Source organism: Symphalangus syndactylus, chromosome 11 (assembly GCF_028878055.3).
Source record: "Symphalangus syndactylus isolate Jambi chromosome 11, NHGRI_mSymSyn1-v2.1_pri, whole genome shotgun sequence".
Classification (NCBI taxonomy): Eukaryota; Metazoa; Chordata; class Mammalia; order Primates; family Hylobatidae; genus Symphalangus; species Symphalangus syndactylus.
The window spans coordinates 46,437,978-46,461,501 of record NC_072433.2 but is presented as its reverse complement, the minus strand read 5'-3'; the positions used below and the strand labels follow the sequence as shown (position 1 = coordinate 46,461,501).

The window sequence follows — 23,524 nt, the reverse complement described above, 5'->3', positions numbered from 1 at the left end:
AGGCTGGTCTCAAACTCCTGACCTCAGGTGATCTACCCGCCTCAGCCTCCCAAAGTGCTGGGATTACAGGTGTGATCCACCACACCCAGGCCCGGGGATTATGTTTTGAATATATTAACTTGGTAATATGTGTTAGACATGAAAATATTGATGTTTAGCATTTAGTTTGATATGAGAGCCTAGAGTTCAGAGATTGGCAGTCTATGCTGGAATTATACATTTCGGAGTGTTGGGGACTAACCTAAGTCAAGTTAGTTATATATAAGTCTTAGGTTCTTTTGGCAATAACTGTAGCCATCAAAGAATGTAGTTACCAAGCATTGGTAACTACTTTCCTTACTACCAGTAGAATAAAAGAAAATCTCTAACCAAATTCTGTGCAAATAAAGACATTAATGAAATAAATATTCATTAGCAAGCAGATACAAAACTATTCATATGTTTTATATTCTCTCTGAGTATTTAGGTAATCCAGCCACTACTTTGCATGAATGGCTAACTTAAGGAAGATAAGACATATATCAGCAAAACTAAAACATATCTTGAGATAACTAAAAACAAAACACAAACAAAACCAAACATATTGGATGAAGCAAAAGCAGTACTCAGAGGGACTTTATGGCTATAAATGCAATGTTAAAAAAACGAAGATCTCAGATCAGCAACCTAATTTTATACCATAAGGAACTTGAGAGCACCCAGATTCATAAAGCAAGTCCTCAGTGACCTACAAAGGGACTTAAACTCCAACACAATAATAATGGCAGATTTTAACACCCCACTGTCAACATTAGACAGATCAACGAGACAGAAAGTTAACAAGGATATCCAGGAATTGAACTCAGCTCTACATAAAGTGGACCTAATAGACATCTACAGAACTCTCCACCCCAAGTCAACAGAATATACATTTTTTTCAGCACCACACCACACCTATTCCAAAATTGACCACATAGTTGGAAGTAAAGCTCTCCTCAGCAAATGTAAAAGAACAGAAATTATAACAAACTGTCTCTCAGACCACAGTGCAATCAAACTAGAACTCAGGATGAAGAAACTCACTCAAAACCGCTCAACTACATGGAAACTGAACAACCTGCTCCTGAATGACTATTGGGTACATAATGAAATGAAGGCAGAAATAAAGATGTTCTTTGAAACCAACGAGAACAAAGACACAACATACCAGAATCTCTGGGACACGTTCAAAGCAGTGTGTAGAGGGAAATTTATAGCACTAAATGCCCACAAGAGAAAGCAGGAAAGATCCAAAATTGACACCCTAACATCACAATTAAAAGAACTAGAAAAGCAAGAGCAAACACATTCAAAAGCTAGCAGAAGGCTAGAAATAACTAAAATCAGAGCAGAACTGAAGGAAATAGAGACACAAAAAACCCTTCAAAAAATTAATGAATCCAGGAGCTGTTTTTTTGAAAAGATCAACAAAATTGATAGACCGCTAGCAAGACTAATAAAGAAGAAAAGAGAGAAGAATCAAATAGATGCAATAAAAAACGAAAAAGGGGATATCACCACCAATCCCACAGAAATACAATCTACCATCAGAGAATACTACAAACACCTCTATGCAAATAAACTAGAAAATCTAGAAGAAATGGATAAATTCCTCGACAAATACACCCTCCCAAGACTAAACCAGGAAGAAGTTGAATCTCTGAATAGACCAATAACAGCTTCTGAAATTGTGGCAATAATCAATAGCTTACCAACCAAAAAGAGTCCAGGACCTGATGGATTCACAGCTGAATTCTACCAGAGGTACAAGGAGGAACTGGTACCATTCCTTCTGAAACTATTCCAATCGATAGAAAAAGAGGGAATCCTCCCTAACACATTTTACGAAGCCAGCATCGTCCTGATACCAAAGCCTGGCAGAGACATAACCAAAAAAGAGAATTTCAGACCAATATCCTTGATGAACATTGATGCAAAAATCCTCAATAAAATACTGGCAAACCGAATCCAGCAGCACATCAAAAAGCTTATCCACCATAATCAAGTGGGCTTCATCCCTGGGATGCAAGGCTGGTTCAACATACGCAAATCAATAAATGTAATCCAGCATATAAACAGAACCAAAGAAAAAAACCACATGATTATCTCAATAGATGCAGAAAAGGCCTTTGACAAAATTCAACAACCCTTCATGCTAAAAACTCTCAATAAATTAGGTATTGATGGGACGTATCTCAAAATAATAAGAGCTATCTACGACAAACCCACAGCCAATATCATACTGAATGGGCAGAAACTGGAAGCATTCCCTCTGAAAACTGGCACAAGACAGGGATGCCCTCTCTCACCGCTCCTATTCAACATAGTGCTGGAAGTTCTGGCCAGAGCAATCAGGCAGGAGAAGGAAATAAAGGGTATTCAATTAGGAAAAGAGGAAGTCAAATTGTCCCTGTTTGCAGATGACATGATTGTATATCTAGAAAACCCCATTGTCTCAGCCCAAAATCTCCTTAAGCTGATTAGCAACTTCAGCAAAGTCTCAGGATACAAAATTAATGTACAAAAATCACAAGCATTCTTGTACACCAATAACAGACAAACAGAGAGCCAAATCATGAGTGAACTCCCATTCACAATTGCTTCAAAGAGAATAAAATACGTAGGAATCCAACTTACAAGGGATGTGAAGGACCTCTTCAAGGAGAACTACAAACCACTGCTCAATGAAATAAAAGAGGATACAAACAAATGGAAGAACATTCCATGCTCATGGGTTGGAAGAATCAATATCGTGAAAATGGCCATACTGCCCAAGGTAATTTATAGATTCAATGCCATCCCCATCAAGCTACCAATGACTTTCTTCACGGAATTGGAAAAAACTACTTTAAAGTTCATATGGAACCAAAAAAGAGCCCGCATCACCAAGTCAATCCTAAGCCAAAAGAACAAAGCTGGAGGCATCACGCTACCTGACTTTAAACTATACTACAAGGCTACAGTAACCAAAACAGCATGGTACTGGTACCACAACAGAGACATAGATCAATGGAACAGAACAGAGCCCTCAGAAATGATGCCGCATATCTACAACTATCTGATCTTTGACAAACCTGACAAAAACAAGAAATGGGGAAAGGATTCCCTATTTAATAAATGGTGCTGGGAAAACTGGCTAGCCATATGTAGAAAGCTGAAACTGGATCCCTTCCTTACACCTTATACAAAAATTAATTCAAGATGGATTAAAGACTTATATGTTAGACCTAAAACCATTAAAATCCTACAAGAAAACCTAGGCAATACCATTCAGGACATAGGCGTGGGCAAGGACTTCATGTCTAAAACACCAAAAGCAATGGCAACAAAAGCCAAAATCGACAAATGGGATCTCATTAAACTAAAGAGCTTCTGCACAGCAAAAGAAACTACCATCAGAGTGAACAGGCAACCTACAGAATGGGAGAAAATTTTTGCAACCTACTCATCTGACAAAGGGCTAATATCCAGAATCTACAATGAACTCAAACAAATTTACAAGAAAAGAACAAACAACCCCATCAAAAAGTGGGCAAAGGACATGAACAGACACTTCTCAAAAGAAGACATTTATGAAGCCAAAAAACACATGAAGAAATGCTCATCATCACTGGCCATCAGAGAAATGCAAATCAAAACCACAGTGAGATACCATCTCACACCAGTTAGAATGGCCATCATTAAAAAATCAGGAAACAACAGGTGCTGGAGAGGATGTGGAGAAATAGGAACACTTTTACACTGTTGGTGGGACTGTAAACTAGTTCAACCATTGTGGAAGTCAGTGTGGCGATTCCTCAGGGATCTCGAACTAGAAATACCATTTGACCCAGTCATCCCATTACTGGGTATATACCCAAAGGACTATAAATCATGCTGCTATAAAGACACATGCACACGTATGTTTATTGCGGCACTATTCACAATAGCAAAGAGTTGGAACCAACCCAAATGTCCAACAACGATAGACTGGATTAAGAAAATGTGGCACACATACACCATGGAATACTATGCAGCCATAAAAAATGAGTTCGTGTCCTTTGTAGGGACATGGATGAAACTGGAAACCATCATTCTCAGTAAACTATCGCAAGGACAAAAAACCAAACACCGCATGTTCTCACTCATAGGTGGGAACTGAACAATGAGAACTCATGGACACAGGAAGGGGAACATCACACTCCGGGGACTGTTGTGGGGTGGGGGAGGGGGGAGGGACAGCATTAGGAGATACACCTAATGCTAAATGACGAGTTAATGGGTGCAGGAAATCAACATGGCACATGGATACATATGTAACAAACCTGCACATTGTGCACATGTACCCTAAAACCCTAAAGTATAATAAAAAAAAAAAAAAAGAAAGAAGAAAAAAAAAAAAAAAAAGGTACTTGAAAAGAAGACCAAACTAAACTCAAAGCCAGCAGGAGGATGGAAATAATAAAGATTTCAGCAGATATAAATGAAATAGAGAAAAACAATAATCACAGAAATCAAAAGTTGGTTCTTTGAAAAGATCAACAAAATTGACAATCTATTAGCTAGACCAAGTGTTTAAAAAAAGGGAAAAGGCAAATAACTAAAATCAGAAATGAACAATGGGACTTTGCTACTGACCTTATAGAAATTAAAAGGATTGATAATACTATAAACAACTGCATATCAACAAATTAGACAATCTAGGCCAGGCACAGTGGCTCACACCTGTAATCTCAACACTTTGAGAGGCCAAGGCGTGAAGAATGCTTGAGGCCAGGAGTTTGAGATCAGCCTAGGCAACACAGTGAGTCCTTGTCTCTACAAAAAAATTTAAAAATTAGCCAGGTGTGGTGGCATGCACCCGTAGTCCTAGCTACTCAGGAGGCTTAAGCCCAGGAGTTCAAGGCTGCAGTGAGCCATGATTGTGCCACTGCACTTCAGCCTGTGTGGTAGAGCAGGACCCTGTCTCAAAAAAAAAAAAAGGCACAGTGGCTCATGCCTATAATCCCAGCACTTTGGGAGGCTGAGGTGGGTGGATGACCTGAGGTCAGGAGTTTGAGACTAGCCTGGCCAACATGACGAAGCACCATGTCTACTAGAAATACAAAAATTAGCTGGGCGTGGTGGTGCATGCCTATAATCCCAGCTACTTGGGAGGCTGAGGAGGAGAATCACTTGAACCCAGGAGGCAGAGGTTGCAGTGAGCTGAGATCATACCACTGCATTCCAGCCTCGGTGACAGAGTGAGTCTCCATCTCAAAAAAAAAAAAAAAAAAAAAGATAATCTAGATGAATCAAAGATGTGCCTGTAATCCCAGCACTTTGGGAGGCGGAGGCAGGCAGATCACCTGAGGTCGGGAGTTTGAGATCGGCCTGGCCAACATGGTGAAACCCCGTCTCTACTAAAAATACAAAAATTAGCTGGGTGTGGTGATGCATGCCTGTAATCCCAGCTACTTGGGAGACTGAGACAGGAGAATCACTTGAACACAGGAGGTAAAGGTTGCAGTGAGCCAAGATCACACCATTGCACCCCAGCCTGGACAACAGAGCAAGACTGTGTCTCAAAAAAAAAAAAAAAAAGTGTTTCCTAGAAACACACACAAAACAAAACTGACCCAAGAGGAAATAGACAATGTCAACCTACCTGTAACAAGTAAAGAGATTGAATCAGTAATTGAAAACCTCCTGAAAAAGAAAACTGAAGGACCAGATGGCTGCACTGATGAAATTCTACCAACAATTTAAAGGAGAATTTCATCACTGTTACTGAAACTCTTAAAAAACTAGAAGAGCAAATACTCCCTAACACATTCTGTGAGGCCAGCATTACTCTCATACCAAACCCAGACAAAGATACCACAAGAAAGCTACAGACCAGTATCCCATATGAATATTGATACAAAAATTTTCAACAAAATACTACGAAACAAATCCAACAGCACATTAAAAGTATTTATACATTATGACCAAATGGGATTTGTCCTAGGAATGCAAGGATTGTTCAACTTAAGACAGTCAATCAGTGTAATACATGGCATTAATAGAACTAAGGGAAAAATAATACATGATCATTTCAATAGATACTAAAAACAATTTGACAAAACTCAACATCCTTTTATAATTAAAACACTCAGCAAACTAGGAATAGAAAGGAACTTCCTTAACATCACAAAGGGCATTTATAAGAAAAATCACAGCTAATATCATCCTGTATGATGAAAAGCTGAAAGCATTTCTTCTAAGATCAGGAAGAAGATGAGGATGCCCACTTTCACTCCTGCTATTCACCTTTTTACTGGAATTCCTACACTTAGCAATTCGGCCAGAAAAAGAAATAAAAATCTTCTAAATTAGGAAGATGCAAAATGATTTCTATTTGCAGATGACATGATTCTGTATACAGAAAATATCATATAACTCACAGAAAAAAATACTGCAGCTAATAAACAAATTCAGCAAAGTTATAGGGAACAAGATCAACACCCAAAAATCAGTTGTTTCCATATACCAGCAAAGAAATTTTTTAAAAAGAGAAAAAAATAGTCCAGTTTGCAACATTTAGAAGAGTAAAACACCTAGGAATATATTTAACCAAAAAATTGAAAGATTTATCCACTGAAAACTAAGAAACATTGCTGAGAGAAATTAAAGAAAATCTAATAAATGGAAAGACATCCCATATTCATGGATTGGAAAACTTTAAGATAGCAATATTCCCCAAAACAATCTACAAATTCAGGTGGTCCGTTTGCAGAAATAAAAAGCCAACCTTCAAATTGATACAGAACTGTAAGGGGCCTCAAAAAGCCAAAACAATATTGAAAAACAAAAGCAAAGCTGAGAGGACTTACACTTTCCAAATTCAAAACTTACTACAAAGCTACAGTAATCAACAAGCATAGTGCTGGCATAAAAATAGACATATAAACCAATGGAATAGAATTGAGAGACCATAAATAAATCCAAACATCTATGGCAAATTAATTTTTGAGAGGAGTACCAAAACCATTCAATGGAGAAAGAACAGTGCCTTCAACAAATCATACTAGAACATTTGTATAATGACATGCAAAAAATAATGAAGTGGGACTCCATATAAAATAACTCATATGTAATAATTAACTCATGGATCAAGGACCTCAATGTAAGGGATAAGATTACAATTCTTAGAAGCAAACATAGAAGTAGATCTGCAATTCCTCAGATTTGACAATGGATTGTTAGATTTGACACCAAAAGCACTAGTAACAAAATTTAAAAATAGATTAGATTCTGCAAAAATGTAAAGCTTTTTTGCATTAAAAAACATTTTCAGCCAGGTGCAGTGGCTCATGCTTGTAATCCCAGAACTTTGGGAGGCCACAGCATAAGGCTTGCTTGAGCCCAGGAATTTGAGACCAGCATGGGCAATATAGTGATACCTTGTCTCTAAAAAAAAAAAAAAAAAAAAAAAAAAAAAATTTTTTTAATTAGCCAGAGGCAGTGGCACAGGCCTGTGCTCCCAAGCTACTCGGGAAGCTGAGCTGGGATCACTGGAGCCCAGGAGATTGAGGCTGCAATGAGCCATGATTGTGCTGCTCACTCCAGCCTGGGTGACAGAGCAAGAGCCTGTCTCAAAAGAAAGGTTTTTTTTTCTTTTCAACAAACTGAAAAGGGAGAAAATATTTGCAAATCTTATCTCTGATAAAGTTCTAGTATCCAGACTATAAAAAGAATGTTTACAATTCAACAACAAAAACATAAACAGCCCAATTATAAAATTGACAAAGGACTAGACATTTCTCCAAAGAATTCCAAAGTGGCCAATAAGCACAGAAAAAGATGTCCTACATAATTGGTCATGAAGGAAATGCAAATCAAAACCAGACTGAGTTAGCAATTCAAAACCACTAAGATGGTTTTAATTAAAAAGACCAAAAATGACATGTCAGCAAGGCTGTGAAAAATAGGAACCCTCATACCTTGCTGGTGGGAATGTAAAATGGTGCAGCTGCTGTGAAAAACAATATGGCAATTCCTCAAAAAATTAAACCTAGAATCACCAGATGATCCAGGATTTCTAATATATACTCAAAAGAACTGAAAGCAGGGTCTCAAAGAGGTATTTGTACATCCATGTTCATAGCAGCACTACTAATAATAGCCAAAAGGTAGAAACAACCCAAATGGCCATCAATAGCTGGATGGATAAACAAAGTATATACATAAAATGCAATATTATTTTTCCATAAAAAGAGATGAAGTACTGATACTTACTACAACTTATATGACCCTTGAAAACATTATGCTAAGTGAAAGAAGCCAGACACAGTTGGTCACATGTATGGTACCTTCTATATGAGGTATCTAGAGAAGACAAATCCATAGAGAATGAAAGTAGATTAGAGGTTACTGGGGGAAAAGAGAAAGGGGAGTAATTACTTAACCGGTACAGGGAGTTGTTATAGGGTGATGAAAAAGTTTGCAAACGAGAGAGAATTGATAGTTGCACAACATTGCAAATACACTAAAGGCCATTTGATTTTACACTCTAAAGTAGTTAATTGTATGCTATGTGAATTTCAGCTCAATTAGAAAATAAGAATGGACTGAAATGGATGCTTTCATTGAAAGCTAATGGAAATGTAAAGTGATGCAACCTGTCTTTAGGAAACAAGGTTTCTATATTCAAGAATAAGTTTTAAACTTACTACTCTTTGATCCAGTATTCTGTATCTAGGAATGAAAGAAACTAATCTGGGTGCAAACAAATATTGATTTGCAGAGGTGTTCACTAAAGCATTCTTTTTTTAATAATGAAGGATTAGGAAAATTCCTTTATCTCCAACAATATGGAATTAATTTTTACATAAGATATTATATAGGCAGGAAAATTATATTTTTATAATGTCTGTGTAGATATCACTTCAGAAAAATAATTTTAGAAGTATACATAATAATACATGTCTTTTACGCTGTGTTTCCTTTGGCTTTCTCTTAATGGGATTTTGGTGTTTCCATCATTTTTCTCTCTGCTTATTTATTTTTCAAGAATTTTCATGATGACTAAATACTCATAAATAATACTGAGTGAAAATAATACTAAATTATGCTAAAATGTGTTTATTTGTGCATGCACTTGCCTTGGAGAAAAAAAGTATGTGACTAAAAGTATGCTAAAATGTAATAACGATTATCTCTTCATTTTAAGTTGTTGGATAATTTTACTTAGATTATTCTCCTTATACTTTTAAGCTTGCTTATTGCATAGGCAATTTTAATAGTATAAACAGGAAAACAGAAGCCTAGTTTGATGTCATGTAGACAAAGTAAGTCTTTTAACATAAGGGGTTGTGGAGACCAAGGTTTTATCATGAAGATGAAGGCTCCGGGTAGCAGGCTTCAGAGACAGTAGATTGTAAATGCTTCTTCTCAGACTTAAAGAGTCTGTTCTGTCAGTCTTAAGGGCTTTGTATTGATGTTAATGCTGGTCAGCTCTGCCTCAATTCCAAAAGAAAGGAGAGTATAATGAGGCATATCTGACCCTCACTTCCCGTCATGGCCTGAACTACTTTTTCAGGTTAACTTTTGAATGCCTGAGGGGAGGGTCCATCAGTTAGAATTTTATTTTTGGTTTACTTCTGTTAAGTCAGTCTTTGCTAGTAGTGTCATGAAATCAGCTTGTGTTTAATTTTGGGTTTGTTTGTTTTTGAGACAGGGTCTCACTCTGTCTCCCAGGCTGGAGTGCAGTGGTGCAATCACAGTTCACTACTGCCTCAACCTCCCCGGGCTCAGGTGATTCTCTCACGTCAACTCCCAGGTAACTGGGACTACAGGCACATGCCACCATGCCTGGCTAATTTTTGTCTTTTTTGTAGAGATGGGGTTTCACCACATTACCCAGGCTGGTCTCAAAAGTCCTGAGCTCAAGCAATCCACGTGCCTTGACCTCCCAAAGTGCTGGGATTACAGGCATAAATGGCTTGTGTTTAATTTTTAATTCAACCCTGTAAGAATAAATTTTATCTTTAATAAAGATAGCTAACATTATTATTTACTATGTGAGATACTCTGCTTTTAAACATTATCTTTCAATCCACTCAATTCCACAAGGTGGACTAATTCTGCAGCCCATGCTGTTCACTATACTGTTTTCCAGTTTCATACACATTGTTAATGCCTATCCTTAAATTCATGTTCCTTTTCATTATACCTTACTGTTTCCAACTTAAGAACTATATAAATAATCAGGTAAATATACTTTCCAGTGATTGCATATTTTTGGATAACATTAGTGATGTTTAGCAGAGTGCCCTTGAATATTAAAATATTTATATATTAATTAACTTTGTCATTTAAATGTTAAGTTTAATCATGTAGAAAAATACCTAGAAAATACATATATTCTATAAAAGTGAATTACAATAGGGAAAGATTGACTATTGGAATGGCAGTGTGAGGACCACATGAACTTGCTCTCCCAGAGCCCCCAAAAAGAACAACAACAAAAATACTGGCCAACCATATAATATCCACCATTTCAGAACTCTGGAAATTAACCAAAGCCACAGAATGGACTGAGTATTGTCTGTTCTAAGGAAAACTACTGATCCTTGATAAGACACCGAATCTATGGCATTTTTATCTTGTAGCTATTCCCATCCTGCCCCTCTTCTCAACTGAGTGGTGCAGTAGCCATGGAAAGCCAGCGGCTTCACAGCCAATGGATATGACTGACCTCCTTGGAGCTGCATGAAAATCTCCATCCCTATTACTATCAACATTTTGTCTGAACTAGCAGTTCCCTGGAAAATCTTCATTCCCAGCATCTTGGCTATTTCATTTGACTAGGGCATTACCAAAAACAACAGTAATCTGTTTAGATTACTAAATGTGCTAAACAGAGGTCTGTTGGCAACATCTTAGCTACCTAAGCCTGTGATTAAAGGTGGAGGAAACAAGATCCTGGTCAAAATATAAGAGGAATTCTTAGAAAACTGGAAAACATAGGCAGCTTTAAAAAGCTACAACATATTCTTGGGGATCTAGAAGACTTTGCAAATTCCTAGAAAGGAAAACACCTCATTCAAATACTCAGCTCCCTTCTGCTTCACCATGAAGCCCTGCGTAAGCAGGAAATGAAAACTAAGGCTGTCCTTTAAACCGTCTGAACTTTGAAGGCATGCCTTCACACACAAATCACTTTGACAAAGGGTGGGAGATGTACAGGCAAGAGATTTAGGGAAATCTTACAACAAATCACTGGCTGACCACTAAATAATACTGACCCAGGTATGCCAAGTAGGAAGCCAGATGTAGAATAAAAACTTTAAAGACCTTGGGGGCAACCACTGCAGGGAATACAGAATCCACAGAATTCACTATGTGAAAAAAAAAAAGTCACTAAACAAATAAACAGTAACAAAAACAACAAACCCTAGGGTGGGATTAAGCGATACCAGAGTTATCAATATTATCTTAAAAGTCCAGTTTTCAACAAAAATTGTAAGACATGCAAAGAAACAGGAAAGTAGGCTAATATACATTTCTTAAAAGAAATAAAAAGACAACAGAAAATGTGCCTACAGGGCCAGATGCTGTACTTAATTGGGGTGTGTGTGTGTGTGTGTGTGTGTGTGTGTGCATAGTTGAGCTTCTTTCACGTGTTTATTGACCATTTTCATGGCTAATAACTATTAGTCATTTGGGAAATGCAAGTAAAAACCACAATGAGATACCACTTCACAACCATGAGCAATGCTATAATAAAAAAGACACAATAAAAAGTGTTATTGAGGATGTGGAAAAATTTGAACCATTATCCATTGCTGGTGGGAACATAAAATGGTGCAGGTGCTTTGGAAACAGTTCAGTAGTTCCTAATGATGTTAAACACTTAGCTACGTAATCAAGAGAAAGGAAAACAAGAGTGAATACAAAAATAAACCTGTATATGAATGTTCACAGCAGTATTATTCATAGTAACCAAAAATGGAAATGACTGAAATGTCCATCAATTAATGAAATTAATTAATGAAACAAAATGTATATATAACAAAGTGGAGTATTATTTGGCAAGTAGCAGTAATAAAGTACGGAAACATGCTACCATATAGATGAACCTTGAAAACGTGCTAAATGAAAGAAGCCAGTCACAAAAGACCACATTGTATGATTGCATTTATATGAAATCTTCAGAATAGCCAAATCTATTGAGTCAGAAAGCAGATTAGTGATTACATAGAGCTGGAAGTGTGCGGGTTGGAAACAGACGTGACTTCTAATGTGTATGGAGTTTCTTTCTCAAGTGATAAAAATGTTCTAAGATTAGATTGTGGTGATGGCTGAACAATTCTTTGAATATACTCAAAACCACTTAACTGTACACTTTAAATGGGTGATGTGTATGCTATGTGAATTATATCTCAGTAATGCTGTTTTCTTTAAAAAGTGAATCATTGGCTGAGCACGGTGGCTCACGCCTGTAATCCCAGCATTTTGAGAGCCCGAGGCAGGGGGATCACTTGAGCCCAGGAGTTCAAGGCCAGGCAACATAGTAAGACCCCGTTCTCCACAAATATTTAAAAATTAGCCGAGGCTGGTGGCACATGCCTGTGGTCTCAGCTACTTGGGAGGCTCGGAAGGAGGACAGCTTGGGCCTGAGAGGTCAAGGCTCAGTGCAGTGCTACTGCACTGCAGCCTAGGTGACAGAGTGAGACCATGTCTCAAAAAAAGAAAAAAGTGAATCATTAATATTAATGACCTGTATATTTCATTTCACATTTTGAAACATGTTACGTTCCAGTACCTAAATTTTTAACATTTTATCATTTTAATATTTGATGGGAGCAATGTTTCCAGAAATGTTTTTAATGTTTTTTTAATTGAATAATTCTAGCTGGCCAACTCAGCCAATCCGCACATTTAGCTCTCCAACTACCATACAACGTGCTTGGTTTAGGTCGGAGCGCAAATTTTCTTGACCATCTCTATGTTGGTATTCCCCGTCCATCTGGAGAAAAAGTGAGTAATTCATTTTGTTTACAATTAATCTATGTTTTAATATTCACTATTTAAGTATTTAAATAATTTGAACCTAATTGAATTTGAATTCAAATAAATCAAATATTTTTATTCCCTTTAAAGAATAAAGAAAAATTTATTGGTAGTGACCTAAGCTTGTCTTACATAGAGCACATCATGATTTTAAGATGCCGTGTAGTTTTTCCCTCTCCTCTCCCATAAACGTCACCTATCCCTCTATCCTGCTTTTTCATCCTAACATTTTTCACCACCTAACATGTACATAAATATTTTAGTAACATAAATATTATTATATATGTGTATTATTTATATAATATGTATAATCATATTATTTTACTTGCTTTGTTTATTGTCAGTCTCAACTTGAATTTTAGCTTCAAGCAGCATTTGTACATAGCCCTTTGTACAGTGCCTGCTACATAAGTGTCTAATAAATATTTGTGGAATGAATGAATTCATAAAACACAAATATAATCTTTCCCGAAAAGATGAGAAAATTTTCCAACAGATGGCACAAAAGCCTTATTTTTGGCTTAATATTGGTAAACATAGCTTAATCCATACCTAGAATTTGAATTTCTCAAAGTAGCTAGATTTTTCCTTATTTATTTAGAATAATAATTGTGTTTTTTAAATGTTCTGAATGTTAAATGTTCTTAAATTCTTCTTCTAGTCTATACGAAAACAAGAGTGGACTGCAATCATTCCAAATTCCCAGCTAATTGTCATTCCATACCCTCACAATGTCCCTCGAAGGTAATGTACTTGCTTGAACTGATTTGGTAAAGACACTGCTAACTCTGAATTATAGATACAGTGATGTCTTTTAAACTCTCTCATATTCCTGCTGTGTTCCCATGAGTGCCCATCCCTTAATTTGCTTACAGCAAACTTTAAATGACTAAACATACTTACATAAAAGGTCCCAGACATTTTTCATGAAGAACAAATTCAATCCTATTAGAAAAACAGTAGGTTAACTAATTAGGGATTTATACATATTCTGCTTAAATAAACTGCTCTTCAGTTTACTAGTTATAAATTCAAACTTTCAGGATACTAAATCTTTGTATAAAGCACTAATCTTTTAAATAAATTATTTGAGAAGTAGTATATATCCCACAGTGGTTGGGCACAAACTTTGGAGTTAAATAGATGTAGGCTAAAACAATTCAGCTCCATTGCTGGCTGACTGCAAGACTAGGAGCCAGTCCTTTGTCCTCTCCAAGACTCAATTTCTGCATCTGAGGGTGAAATATACTTAACACAGTGCCAAGCATATGGTAAGCAAATGGTAGGTATTTTTATCCTTATTAACAGAATACATTCATTTCATAATACAGCATTTAACTTTAAATCCTTAAATTATCTTTGTTCATTTTTATTTAAATTCCTAGATTGATTCTATTCTTTTTAAATTAGGCGATAAAAGTATTCACTAACATTTAAATTTCATAGGGAAAAATATGCTAGACAAATATCAATATGAGAAAATAACCAAAGAGAAATGGCGAATTTATCTATGACTGTGTAACCAGTGGGGTCCCCTGCTTGTTACAGTCCCTCTGAAAATACCAGCTTCATCATTCTTTATTAAACATCTCGATCGAATGTATTGATTGCCAAAACCAGCTTATGCCACCTCATGAGCTGACTCTGTGCATCTCTATTCAGTGAAGTCACACTGAAATCAGTTATGGTGGGAGAATCTACTCCATGAAAATTGGCAAGTACCATAAACAAGGCTTCCCCAACCCCTCTCTACCTCAGAGCCAGTTTACCAGCATACCAGCAGATGCATTTTATGGTAGATTAATGGGCTTTAGAACCAAACTGCTTAAGAAAATAAACTTTATCGCAGCCTTATGCTTGGAATAAGATGACATCATTGAAACAGTTATAGTCCTGGTTCAGATTTTTTTTAATGAGCCTGTATTGTATGTTTGTGTTAGTTTTCTATAGATGAAATTTACAGTAAAACTAGAAAATCTGGACCATGAGTAGGAAACTATATAAAGTACGGTACTTCTATACAGCTCAGTAGCATGACTTTTTCACTGCCATGGACATAGAACAGTCTCTTAAGATGGAGTGGTAAGCAAAAAACAGTAACAACAACAACAAACAAAAGAAGCAACAGCAAAATGTAGAAGAGTATGTATAATAAGCTGCCATTGTGATTTAAAAAGAAGCCATCTACACATACATGTTCATACATGTATAAAATATCTCTGAAAGGATATGCAGGAAACTGGTAAGAGTGACTGCCTCTGAGGAGAAAACTGAGGATTGACTTTTGTTTTTTTTGTTTTTTTTTTACCAAAACACTTACATTCCTGATTTGTTAAAAATCTATTTTAAAAGTAGAACTACCAAAAACATCTCATAAAAGAACTGTTTTCTTAAGTATGAGTACTAAGAGTAGCTTTCAACTAATTAACAGTATTTGTTTTCTTAAGGTTTACTTACTCTTCTGAATTTCCAGAAAATTATACCATAGCTTTTTTCCATAATCTCAACATTTTTCATGTTTCTCTTACTCTTTCCAAAGAAATGTTCTTTTCAAATTTATGTACATAATAAAAACCAAATTGATTTTAGTTTTTGAGGTGTATTTTGAGGTTATTGACTAGAAGCTAACTTATGGATCAATAAATTTTAATTATCCCAGAATAAATCAATAGCTACTTGCTATTTACCAGAACAGTCTTACCTTTATTAAACTTTTAAAATAAAAATATAGCCATTACCTATTTCTAGGGAGAACAAAAAGTTACGTGTATATAACAACCTGCAGAGTTGGTGATACAGTCCTTAGTTTTAGGCTTTCAGGGTGTGCAAATGCTGTATCACATGGACTGTTTTAGAAGGAAAGAACCAGTTCTGTTTACTAAAGGCCTCTAGTCTGTATATTGCCATTAACAGTGAGGGACTAAAAATGATTTTGTAAGTGATCTGAACCTCAAAGTCATTGTAGTAATGTAAACACTCCAACATGATACAAAAATTATAGAAGTTTTGCACAAGCCATCAACATTTATGTTTTAGTTGGTCATATTATATATGTGACACAGGTCAAAAATAAGATGATACAGAAGGCTTCCAGGATCTTGTGACTACCTTGCTTTGGAGTTCAGGTTTTCAAATTAAGCAGGTAAATCAAGATGTAAAAAAGATGTCTATGATTGTCCAAAGTACCCTTGGATATGTTTACCTAAAAATAATTCTCATAGGATCAAACTTGGAAAATGAAAAATATTGAAATTATCTCATCAAAAATTCTATTTCAGTTGTCTAGGTAAAATATAAACTGCAGAATCATCAATATTCTCAGCACTATCTGATTTTTAATTGCTTTTGTTTTATTTATAGTGAATGGACTAATGAATGGTTTAATGAATACATTGACTGTTTAATTAATTAATAAGCTATTTTGCCTTGGGGGTCTCAATATAACTTTGTTATTTTTAAGTAAAATTTGTAATTTTAATTTGTTCTGTTTTTATCTACAGTTGGAGTGCCAAACTGTATCTTACACCAAGTAACATTGTTCTGCTTACTGCTATAGCTCTCATCGGTGTCTGTGTTTTCATCTTGGCAATAATTGGCATTTTACATTGGCAGGAAAAGGTTTGTTCATTTAAATGAAGCATTAACTTTGGTTAATTTATTCTAGTAATACATACATTGCTCTTTAAAAACACTATATTTATTTCAAACTTTTTTCAAATGACTAGAATTTCATCATTTTTCAAGTTCTGTCCAAAGCATCATTTTATTGATGATAATTTCTTTTATCCCTGGAAGTTACTAATGTCTCCTATCAATTCATACAAATCACAAGAGATGTCTACTTTAAAAGTTTGATGCAGTACAACAGTAATAAAGTGATCATCCAAAAATCAAAAGGCATTTAGAAACAATTTCATAATGACCTGAAAAATAATAATGATTTTAAAAAATGAACGTGTGTTCAGTATCTACTGATAAAGCCATGGACATTCTTTGGTTAGGATTATCAGCTATCTCTTTGAAAAGAATTAGAGTAAAAAGAGGTTAAATTATTTTCTTGAGGTTTAGGTGGAAGGTAACAACTAAAGCAATAAACAGCTAGGCACGGTGGCTCATGCCTGTAATCCCAGCAATTTGGGAGGCCAAGGTGGACAGACTGCTGGAGCTCAGGAGTTCGAGACCATCCTGGGCAACATGGTGAAACCCCGTCTCTACGAAATACACAAAAATTAGCCGGGCACCATGATGCAAGCCTGTAATCTCAGCTACTCAGGAGGCTGAGGTGGGAGAATAACCTGAGCCCAGAAAGTTGAGGGTACAGTGAGCTGCGACTGCACCACTTCACTCCAGCCTGGGCAAAAGGAGTGAGACCCTGTCTCAAAAAAGAAAAAAGCCATAAACATCTTTTTCATCTATTAAGTATTCTTTGCATTAAACTGATTTCTGTTCTTTAGTATAATGCTCTAAATAATAATTGAAAACAAAACTCCCAAATATGTAAAAGATTTTTATGCAATGTTTATGTGAAGAAAAAAGAGGCTATCACTGTAAATTAGCAGTTTAGATATATGTGAAAAAGCTAGTTTCTATTTGTATATGGGTTCCAATCAATGCCCTCAAAAAAGGGCTTCTTTGTGGCCCCAAAGAAAGGTGTTTTTCTTTTTTTGCACCTACACTGTGGATTGACATGCCATCATAATCATTTTTTGCTAACTAAAATTACCGTCTTTGTTCTTTTAATGTATGAAAAAGAGAACATATTAGTTGTTCTATAAATGCTCATAGGTTTGTCGCTTTTAAAAAATCACTCCTTTACATGTCAAAAACAGTAACATGAAGTTACATATTCAATTAACCTTAAGATTGCAACTTAAGAGTAAGATCAAGGACAACCATACATACTTTGTCCAGAAGTATCAGAATATCATCTGAAAGATTCCATAGTTCTTGACCTATGAAGCAAAGGAAATTAATTTCATTAATTCTTCAGTAGATCTGATTACAGCATAAACATTGTGTGCTTATAACAATAATTATGCAGTGGCCAAAAATTAAAGTTTTAAGTACAAGTATATATTTGACCATGTATATACTGTATCTCCTGTGGCACTGTGGTATCTCAAAGAGGTAGAACCTCTTTAACCACTTTTTTTACTTAAGCAGGCTGGCTCCTTCTACCATTTTCTCAATGCAGGCCTTCCCCAATGTCTGCCCCTGGCCCTCTTCTTTCAACACTTTCCCTGCCAATTTCATCTAAAATCATGGCTTCAGATATCCCCAGCTCTCATCTCTAAAGGTCCTTCCCCATTTCCAACTGTCACCATGATAGGTCAACCTAGATGACTTACAGCTCCTCAAAACCAGCATTCTAAAGCTTCATCTCTCTTACTTACCTACAAGATTTCATCACTTGCCTATGGACTCTGCCTCTGTAAGAAGTTCTACAGCGGACTCCACTTCTACATTCCTACTACACTGCTTAACCCAGCCCCTTCTTACATCCTACTTGGTCTCTTTCTTTCAGTTCTCTCCCCTTTCCATTCCATTTAGCACACTGCTGCCAGTGACTCATTCTGTTTAGCCTTCATCATGTCACTCCCCTGCTCAAAAAGTTCTAGTGGATATCCATTGCCTTTTATATATAAAATCCTTGGCCTGGCCTGCATATGACTTCCATGTGAGTCCACAGTCTTATTTTTTTACCAGTTCTTTTCACATATCCGTGCTTCTTCCAGCCTTCTCATGATTGCTCATGTTGTAACCCCAGCTTGGAGTGAATATCACTCTCCCCATTTCCATGCTTTCAAATGCTTTCCATGTCTTTTCAAAGCTTTCCCTTTCCTCACCCGGATCTAGAAGTAGTCTCTTAGACTTGGTAACATTTTTCACTTTTTATCTTGAACTACAGTTATACAATATGTTTTGCATTTGTCTTTTTGACGAACAAGATACAAAACTGAGGTTTTTATAATATTAAAATACCAAACACGGTATTGGTATTGGGAGTATTGGAAGCAAAGGGCCAATGAGTATCTGCTAAATTGACAAGTTAATGAAAAAATAATTAGTACAGTAGTACTCTGTCACCCAGGCTGGAGCGCAGTGGTGCAATCTTAACTCACTGCAACTTCCACTCCCGGGTTCAAGCGATTCTCCTGCCTTAGCCTCCCAAGAAGCTGGGATTACAGATGCCCACCACCACACCCAGCTAATTTTTGTATTTTTTTGGTAGAGACGGGATTTCACCATGTTGGCCAGGCTGGTCTCGAATTCCTCACCTCAAGTTATCTGCCCTCCTTGGCCTCCCAAAATGCTGGGATTACAGGCATGAGCCACCACCACACCTAGCCATTAGATTTATTAACATCGGTGTTAAAAATGAGAGAAAAATGCAATCATTGATTCATCCTTATAGAATCTAATGCTTATTCCTATTTTCAAGTAGATAATAAATGATAACAAGCTAAGTATTTAAGGACTCTAAGTATTTAATGTGCCTTAAGTATTCAAGTATTTATTGTTTTTTATTCAATTAGATCATTAATTATAAAATAGCTACTAGAAACTACAAAAATACTAGGATTATTGAATCAGGAAATCATATCTATTATCTGCTAATTGCTGAAGACTTTTAAAAATGAATCACTGTGTATTTCAGAAATGAGTCTTTTTGTAACATTTTTCTACCATTTATAAACAAGTCTAAAATTCTTTTTCAGAAAGCAGATGATAGAGAAAAACGACAAGAAGCCCACCGGTTTCATTTTGATGCTATGTGACTTGCCTTTAATATTACATAATGGAATGACTGTTCACTTGATTAGTTGAAACACAAATTCTGGCTTAAAAAAATAGGGGAGATTAAATATTATTTATAAATGATATATCCCATGGTAATTATTGGAAAGTATTCAAATAAATACGGTTTGAATATGTCACAAGGTCTTTTTTTTTAAAGCACTTTGTATATAAAAATTTGGGTTTATTCCGTAGTGCTGTACATTTTTGTTCCTTTGTGGAATGTGTTGCATGTACTCCAGTGTTTGTGTATTTATAATCTTATTAGTGTCATGATGATGGAAAAAGATATGTGTAAATAAAAATGATTAAATGAGCAGGAATTTTTGTGTCCACTTGACTTGGTGTTGCTTCTTATTCTAATGATACAAATTATACTTTTGTGAATATATCACAGAGTCATTATGCATTCAGCTTCATCACAGCAGGTCAGGGGTCTCACTGACGGCATACAATATAGTGATCAGGTACTCTAACTTGGTAGCACAGTAAGACAGACTTGCCTTAAACTCCTAATTCCACCACTTACAAAGTCATTGTTTGAACTTGGCTCTTGTTTAACCTCTGTAAGCCTCAGTTTTCTTGTTTATTCAGTGGGGCTAATAATACTCACTTGAGTTATTGTAAACATTAAATGGGATGATGTATGTGAAGTGCTTAGCTTGGTGCCTAGCACAGAGTAAGTGGTCAATATGTGGTAGTTGTCATTATTAATATTTTAGATGATCTTATTAGACTTATACATCTAATTATAGAAATATATAGACTTGATAGAATTTTATTTTCAGGCATGAAGAAATATTCTTTGGAAAAGCTAAATTTTTGGTGATTGACATATAAAGATTTACTTGCTCATATTAACTAAAAATTATAGTACTCTCCAAGAATTAATGTGCCCTAAAAATTTTCCTCTGAAAACTTATCCTTATCATGTGATAATGAAGAAAATTTGATTTCTTGAAAGGAAACTGCTGTAGGCAGCATCTGGGAATGCAAATCTTCAATCACATTTCTATTCTCAAACGCTTGGAGAAGTCTATAATTTACATTCAGACTTCAATGCAAATTTTGTATTGTGAACTTCACATTTCCAAAAAGTTACTTTAAAAAGACTTTAAGACTGAGAAAAAAAGTTTATCAATGCTAATAATTTTCTAATGTGCAAATGGATATGTGATGCCTATAAAACACAAAAATTTCTCTGAAAACAATTTTGTTCTTATTTTTTTCTTTACAGTTCACTGAGATTAGCATGTGTTTTTACTTTGTATCTAAGCATGTTAACATGTCTTCTTAATAAATATTCCTTATTGAAACAAAGTATTTCAGTGAGTTTTTAAATAATTATTTTAGAACATGAAGAGAACTTAGAGCTTATGAAAGCATTTATGTGGATTGGGAGACCCGGGTAAGGTGACTTGCCCACTGCCTCTGTGGGTCAGGGGCAAGATAGGATTCTCCTGACTGTAATACTCAGTTAAATTCACTAGTTATGAACCCGCAGCACTGTCCCAGGCACTACGTGACACTTTCTCAAAGACAATTGGGATCATTATTGATATAGCCTGAGTCTTCAAACTCATGTGAGTCAGAGTTTACAAGACAAATAAAATGTTAATGACAATTAAAACTACAATCAGTGACATTAATACTGCTTCTATATTTCCAAATGCAACTTTAATATCATTTATTAAGGGACAGCAGGTAAAAAATGTATCACAACATTGAGAATCACTAACAAAAACCTTTGTTTTGATTTTGAATATTGCAGTGGAAAGAGAACAAGGCTTTCAAGTCAGACCAGTCTGGATTCAGAGCCCAACTCCCCGATTTCATGACTCTGAATCAGTCACTTCTTTGAACTTTGGTTTCTTCATCTGTAAAACAAAGGTAATGAGTGATACCTACCTTCAAGGACTGCTCTGAGTCTGAAATGGCAGTTTGTACATAGAAGATGCTTGATAAGTGCTGTTTTTCTTCTTTTCCATTTCCCATTACAGTGACACACTAACAGTTATTTTCTGAGATTTCTCTCCCACTGACTATATGTTAGTGTTATCCATCTTTGGGGAGCTAGGAAGAGTAAGAATTCATAATCATTTTGAAGATACTGTAAATATGTTAATACACCATTTATTTGAACTAGCCCTTTACATTTCCCCATCCTTGCAAGTAGCTAGAATAACCTCATAAAAAGAAACAAAAACTTAAATCGTGTCCAGCAGACCACAATGGTATACCTGGGATTGATCTAGGATACTTAAGGGCTTACTCCTCAGGATAAAGGTGAATTAAAACCAGCCCTTGTGATTACCTGCACCTGACCAGTTATTTTAAAAGGCTAATTAAATAGAAGATTAGGGAGTGCTTTTGATCCACAACTGTACAAGGGAAAGGAAGGAAACAAGATTAGGCAGAAAAATCGAACTGTGATGCATTCTCAGTGGAATGCCTCATACAATCCTACATCAAGTTCTGAGATAGGATGACCTTTCCTATCTCCTAACCTGTCCCAAGTTAGAATATGAAGGCTGGGCCTTTACATTCCCACATTCATCAGTTATAGGGCACAGGCTGCCCCAAAGGCCTCTAACAAGAAAAGGAAAACTGGTAAAAATAACCAGTATCAAAAATGAAAAGGGTATAACTACAGATAATCTATTTATTAAAAGTAGGAAGACTTTGAGAATAACTTTATACCAATGTGCCGACACCAGCTCAGTGGGGGAGACCCTAACCCAGCGGCACTAGAGGAATTAAAGACACACACAGAAATATAGAGGTGTGAAGTGGGAAATCAGGGGTCTCACAGCCTTCAGAGCTGAGAGCCCCAACAGAGATTTACCCACGTATTTATTAACAGCAAGCCAGTCATTAGCATTGTTTCTATAGATATTAGATTAACTAAAAGTATCCCTTATGGGAAACGGGATTAACTAAAAGAATCCCTTATGGGAAACAAAGGGGTGGGTTTGGCTAGTTATCTGCAGCAGGAACATGTCCTTAAGGCACAGATCGCTCATGCTATTGTTTGTGGTTTAAGAATGCCTTTAAGCGGTTTTCCACCCTGAGTGGGCCAGTTGTTTCTTGCCCTCATTCTGGTAAACCCACAACCTTCCAGTGTGGGCGTTATGGCCATCATGAACATGTCACAGTGCTGCAGAGATTTTGTTTATGGCCAGTTTTGGGGCCAGTATATGGCCAGATTTTGGGGGGCCTATTCCCATCACCAATGTATCGAAAGTTTATACAAAATGGACCAATTCCTAGGAAAATATCACCAAAACATACTCAAAAAGAAACAAAACCCTAAATATTCCTTCTGGTGGATGCTGTGGTGTAGTGTCCAGATCCGGCATGAAGAATAAAGGACTTGTTATCCTAATTTCTGGGAGTGTCATCACTGTTCTTCTGCCAGCCTCATCTGGAGAGCAGACTCACCCAAGATCAGTCCCCTCTTCTTAACATAAAAATCCTAAGTGTTCATAAACTAAAAAGTAAAAACTGACAGACCTGTAAGGAGAAACAGACAAACTCACGATTTAAGTAGGAGACATCAACACTTTTCTACAGTAACTGAAGGAAAAAGTAGGCAGGAAATCAGAAAGCTTAGAGCTGACCTGAAAAGCACTCAGTCAATCTAACCTAATGGATATTTATATAACACTCTAACCAACAGCAGCAAAATAGT

The 23,524-nt window shown here is 36.2% G+C and overlaps 1 protein-coding gene and 1 long non-coding RNA gene across 5 annotated transcripts in view; one reads left to right on the top strand and one right to left on the bottom strand.

The window, feature by feature from the left end:
• The window catches only part of ITFG1 (integrin alpha FG-GAP repeat containing 1), a 305,320-nt gene extending 285,164 nt beyond the window's left edge, over positions 1-20,156 (top strand). The window contains exons 15-18 of one of the 2 annotated variants that reach the window (XM_055233174.2): positions 12,878-13,002; positions 13,697-13,779; positions 16,536-16,653; positions 19,755-20,156. In XM_055233174.2, the coding sequence (XP_055089149.1) occupies positions 12,878-13,002; positions 13,697-13,779; positions 16,536-16,653; positions 19,755-19,814 (386 nt within the window). In that variant the 3' untranslated portion in view covers positions 19,815-20,156. The remainder of the gene's footprint in view (positions 1-12,877; positions 13,003-13,696; positions 13,780-16,535; positions 16,654-19,754) is intronic. The other variant, XM_063611898.1, reaches the window with a different exon arrangement.
• Positions 1-23,524, bottom strand: part of LOC134731718 (uncharacterized) — an 82,099-nt gene that overhangs the window by 49,373 nt on the left and 9,202 nt on the right. For all 3 annotated transcript variants that reach the window (XR_010114219.1, XR_010114217.1, XR_010114218.1), the window contains exons 2-4: positions 21,742-21,906; positions 17,938-17,987; positions 13,939-13,980 (exon numbers count right to left, since the gene is read on the bottom strand). This is a non-coding gene — a long non-coding RNA (uncharacterized lncRNA). The remainder of the gene's footprint in view (positions 1-13,938; positions 13,981-17,937; positions 17,988-21,741; positions 21,907-23,524) is intronic.